At 32.7% G+C, this 4866-nt stretch overlaps 1 protein-coding gene across 1 annotated transcript in view; it reads left to right on the forward strand.

Annotated features, from left to right (window-relative positions):
* LOC111704581 (ankyrin repeat and SAM domain-containing protein 6) overlaps positions 1 to 3668 on the forward strand; it is a 16937-nt gene extending 13269 nt beyond the window's left edge. Inside the window, exons 13-15 of the mRNA XM_023476863.1 lie at positions 2615 to 2725; positions 3333 to 3385; positions 3565 to 3668. Of these exons, the coding sequence (XP_023332631.1) occupies positions 2615 to 2725; positions 3333 to 3385; positions 3565 to 3646 (246 nt within the window). The 3' untranslated portion in view covers positions 3647 to 3668. The remainder of the gene's footprint in view (positions 1 to 2614; positions 2726 to 3332; positions 3386 to 3564) is intronic.
* Positions 3669 to 4866: the final 1198 nt, after the last annotated feature.

Here is a 4866-nt window from a genome sequence, read left to right on the forward strand (position 1 = left end):
TACTGAATTACAGTTAACAATTAAATAAAACTATTTTTTTCTGTTCATTCCTCTGAGTTCAGTCATAAAATCTCTGATGTATTTAGATTCTCGTACTTCAAGTAAACTTCTTCCGTGGTCCCAAACCTTCTCTAGAACGCTAACTTTTAGATGGTAGAGTTCATGTCCAGAAAGTCTCCTGTAGGTAGATGAAGATTTCTAATGTAACCAATATGTTCTCTCATTCGTTCATCTAAAGATCTTGTTGTCTGTCCTATATATTGTAGTTTACACTGCTCACATGTAATACAGTAAACTACATTTCTGGTCTTACAGTTGAAAGTTCCATTAATCTCAATCTTCTTGCTGGTATTAGAGGAAGGTATAACTGTTCCAGGCTCTATGTAATTACAAGCGATTTAAGGTTTCATTCCAAGTATTGGCCTCTTTGGCCTCATTCTAGGACGATCTGGAATTCCGTCTCGGATGAGTTTATCCCTGAGATTAGGAGGTCTCCTATAGGTAACCATAGGTGGATTTTTAAAAACCTACTTCATCTAAAGATCCTGGACCATGGCTGTCCAATGTTTCTGTATGATGGAGGAGAGGATTAAATGAGATAGAGATTATAACTCCATCTGGTTTCTCCTTTTTCTCCACTTTCTTCAAAGCAACTTCTCTAGTTATAGCTTTAGCTCGGACTACAGCAAAGTCCACAAATGATAAATTGTAATCCCTGCAGAGAAGAAAATCCCTTAGTTTTAAGAATTGTGCATCCCTAAGTTCTGGTTTGCTGCAAATTCGTACAATTCTGTATGCAAGTGAATAAGGTATGTTGTTAGAGATATATGCTAGGTGGCAAGATGATGGAAGTAGGTACATACATCTATCTGTGGGTTTTCTGTAGAGATCTGTTGTAATTTTTCCATCTTCAATGTACAGTTTTGTGGCAAGGAATGGAATACTTTTTATTCCGTGGCACCAACAGTCATGTTCATCCTTTAAACTACAATAAAATGGAGAACTATGTTTTAGGGTAAACTTGATTGTAGGCCCTATTTTATTGATATCCAGGAATTGATACAATTTCTCAGTAGAAAGTGTCCATTAGCAGTGCTGCTTGAAGTAGAAAAGATAGAAGGATTTCAACATAAACTTAGTTCCTAGTGACCCTTTTAATTCATGCAATTCACAGCAATACCCTTTAAAACTTCTATCTGAAGATAACAGTCTTTGTCTTTAACTAACTATTTTACAAACTAGAAAACCTTGAACTAAATGACCACTAAAAAATTGAGTTGATATACCCTTTAATAGCAATGCTTAAAAGATTTGAGGACATTTTTATAAAAACTTATTTTTTAAATTCTTATTTTGTATCCGAGTAGCTGAGAGAGTTAGGTACAAGAGACTAGAAAGCCCGTAGGGTAGGTAAAGAGAGCTAGAGCTAGCGGAAAACTTTAGAATTGTGGATATCAAAATCAATGCTTGATCTCCTCTTTTTGCTAATCTCCAGATTAGTATAATCTTAATCCACTAAAGTGCATAGATTTCTACCAATCAGAGTGTACCAAAAAAAGAGGATTAAGAAAATCATAAGTTTCCATAATGGATATACAGATTAAGCGATCGGGATGAAGGGTATCCAATTCTAAAATTTTCAGCTCAGGTGGGAAATGTTGAGGAAGGTACGCGGCAAGCGGCGCAACATGTGTACTGTACTGTCAGGGCCCATCATCTTCACAATATTTAACTATCCATCTTAGACGGACACCTAAATACACATTCTTTTATTTACCCACTCGACAACAGTATTTAGACATGAACACACTACAGCACAATATTAATTATGATCAAACTTTGCTTAGCAAATATTTGTCACAAGTTTTATTTGTTTAGTTGAAGTATTCATACTTTAGGTCCACACTATACACAATCTCCAGTAGTTTCTCGAAAATAAGAAAAAAATTCGATCGTTAATTTAATTTCAAGTTAACCTCAATCTCAATTGTTAAATGTCCGAATTACAATGGTACCCATTTACCCTTTATAGATGAGTAACATTTCTTTCCATTCCTAGTCTTTGCTGCAGAAATCCCCAAATCACTTTTATTACTTAGAAGCTGGAATTGAAAATTGTCAATTTCCGGAGAGAAGGATATCTCCATCAATTTTACTCCGCCAAAGTTTGTTATGGCACCTTTTTGTTTAAAATGAAGGGTCACTTGAAATAAAATCCAATTTAAGTCCCTTAGAAAGAATGTTGGAGGGAAGCAGGTTTATTTTAGAAAACGATTTGTTGCGCCCCCCCCCCATCCTTAAATTTATCAAATTGTCCACACCACTTTAATAACGGTACCACATGCATTGGAAACTTTGGAGTTATTTTAAAGTTACTAGCTTGTAATAAATATATTTCTAATTAAAAAGTAACCAGCTCTTAATAAATATATTTCTAATTAAAAAGTTACCATGCTCGTAATAAATATATTTCTAATTAAAAAGTAACCAGCTCTTAATAAATATATTTCTAATTTGCGGGCCAAGCGAAGAAGCTGAAAAGCACAAAAAAGGGTTGACAGGCGAAGAAAAGCTGCAAGTTGGAATTTTTTTGTAGTTGATTATTTATATTTAGGCGGATGTGTCTCTGACCGGATTTAACGGCTGCACTGCCCTTGACCTGGCCACTCTAGTAGATGATAAGGATAGCGCGCTGGTCAGATTATTAGCAGCGCATACAATAATGGTAATATTCTGGTTTTATCATGGAATGGGATCTTAGTTTTATTTACTAAATATGATCTGTTTAAAACTTTAATTCTTATACCAAATCTATAATATAAAAAATAATATATAAAAGTTTTGGTATAACTTTGACACCGTTCTATATCAATTTCTCGAGACAGGAACATCAGATAGAACTTATATAAATAGGTCTCGATCAATTTCTAAATTGCTTAGGTTTCAGCCTATACCCCCTTTCATTTTTACGTAACACTCCCTTTAAAATACAAAACTCAAAATACAAAACACAAAGAAAAACAAAAACACTTAAGGCACAAAACAATAAACATAAAACAATAGAAAATATATTCCAATCAAAAAAAAAAAAAAATGATTTAGTTTGATTCATAGCCATGTTTGATTTGTGGTTGCGTTCTTGATTTAAAGTGTTTAATTTTATTGGTCATTGGCCATGTTTAATTTTTGTCTATGTTTGAATTATGGCCATGTTTGATAGTTGGTAATTTTTAAATTGTGATCCGTTTTGATTCAAGTCTTTGTTTGAGTAGTGCTCTTGGGATGACTTGAAAATTGAAAAGATTTGAAAAAATTAATTATTTATTTTCTAGAAGGTTCCACCAAGTCTAGTCCTAACACCTACACGGCGACCCCAGCAGCCAAGGAATTAACATTTTTTAAAAAAAAATTTAAATTTTTGCTATAAAAAATTTTTTAAATACTATTTAGCCCAAAAACCTGCAATTAAATCTTGATATACAACAAAGCAACAATGAAGCCAATGAAGGAATCTAGATTTTTTTGGATTGAAAATAAAAATATAAAAAAATTTGATATTGGTAGGATTGCTTTCCAAACAAGATCCTTCAGCGAAGCAACCCTAGATATCTTTGAACCTTCAGGGCTTAAAGGCAGAAAGCAGTAGAAGACAATATTATTTTTATACTTTTATCATCAATATAATTATTATTGTCATGAACAACAATTTTCATCCTTTCCTTGTCATTTTCATTCATATGATTAATGTCAGCATTATCATAAAATTCTACCATTAACATCCTTATTTCTTATGATAGTGATAGTATCAGTTTGATTCCTAAAGTCCTTAATTTTATTATCTTAATCATCTTTATCATATTTAGCCTGTCCTTGCCGCTCCGCTCGGCTCAAAAAGTGATCTAACCCTAAAATATATTCTAATCTCTCTCTTGTATTTCAACGCGGCATGTGCACGTAACTTCCTTGGGCAACTGCCATATTTGTTGATAANTTTTTGGGGGTTTCGTTAAAACTGTTTGCTCTAAATTATACCGTTTTAATCCTCAAAATATACTCGAAATGTACTCGGTCCCTGTTCATAGAACTTTCAATCAAATTAAAACATCCTTTTATGTCACTTATTTTTTAAAAATCCTTATTTAGAACAGAGACAGATAATATTTTTGAAATATTAGGCATACTTTGAAAGGATAAAACGGCATTTTAGAGAAAAATGTTTCATCGTAAGACCTCCCATGTATGAGTTTTATACCTGCTAGAAGCACTTTTAAACACAATAAAACGATGATTAGTAGGATAAAACGCCTAAACACACTTTTTCAGAGACACTCTGTATGTTAGCTTTAGCTGGCAAAATTAGTTGAAGCTATTGGTTTAAAAAGTAATTTTGTGATTTTGTTGGATTTCAAAGACGAGTAAATTTTAATTTTTAGAATTCTAAAATCCCTTCAAGCTTCAGGAAAATGGAAAATTAAATTTTTTATTTTATTTTCCCTCCTTTTTAACAAAATAATCTGTGGTTTTCATAAATTCAGTGATGAAAACATTCTTAACATAATTGGGTTGGGGATTTTTAGTAAAATATATTCCCCTGTTTTAAGAATGTCAGTTCGTCCTGCAAGCAGTATGATGGAGGATGAGAATGGTTTAGGGATCCAGAAATTAGTTCCGCAAACCTCAGTTTATACTCTAGGTTAGCTCCTGTTTATTTCAGTTTATACTCTAGGTTAGTTCCTGTTTATTTCAGTTTACACTCTAGGTTAGTACCTGTTTATTTCAGTTTATACTCTAGGTTAGCTCCTGTTTATTTCAGTTTATACTATAGGTTAGTTCCTGTTTATTTCAGTTTATACTCTAAGTTAGTTC

Source organism: Eurytemora carolleeae, unplaced genomic scaffold (assembly GCF_000591075.1).
Source record: "Eurytemora carolleeae unplaced genomic scaffold, Eaff_2.0 scaffold537, whole genome shotgun sequence".
Taxonomy (NCBI): domain Eukaryota; kingdom Metazoa; phylum Arthropoda; class Copepoda; order Calanoida; family Temoridae; genus Eurytemora; species Eurytemora carolleeae.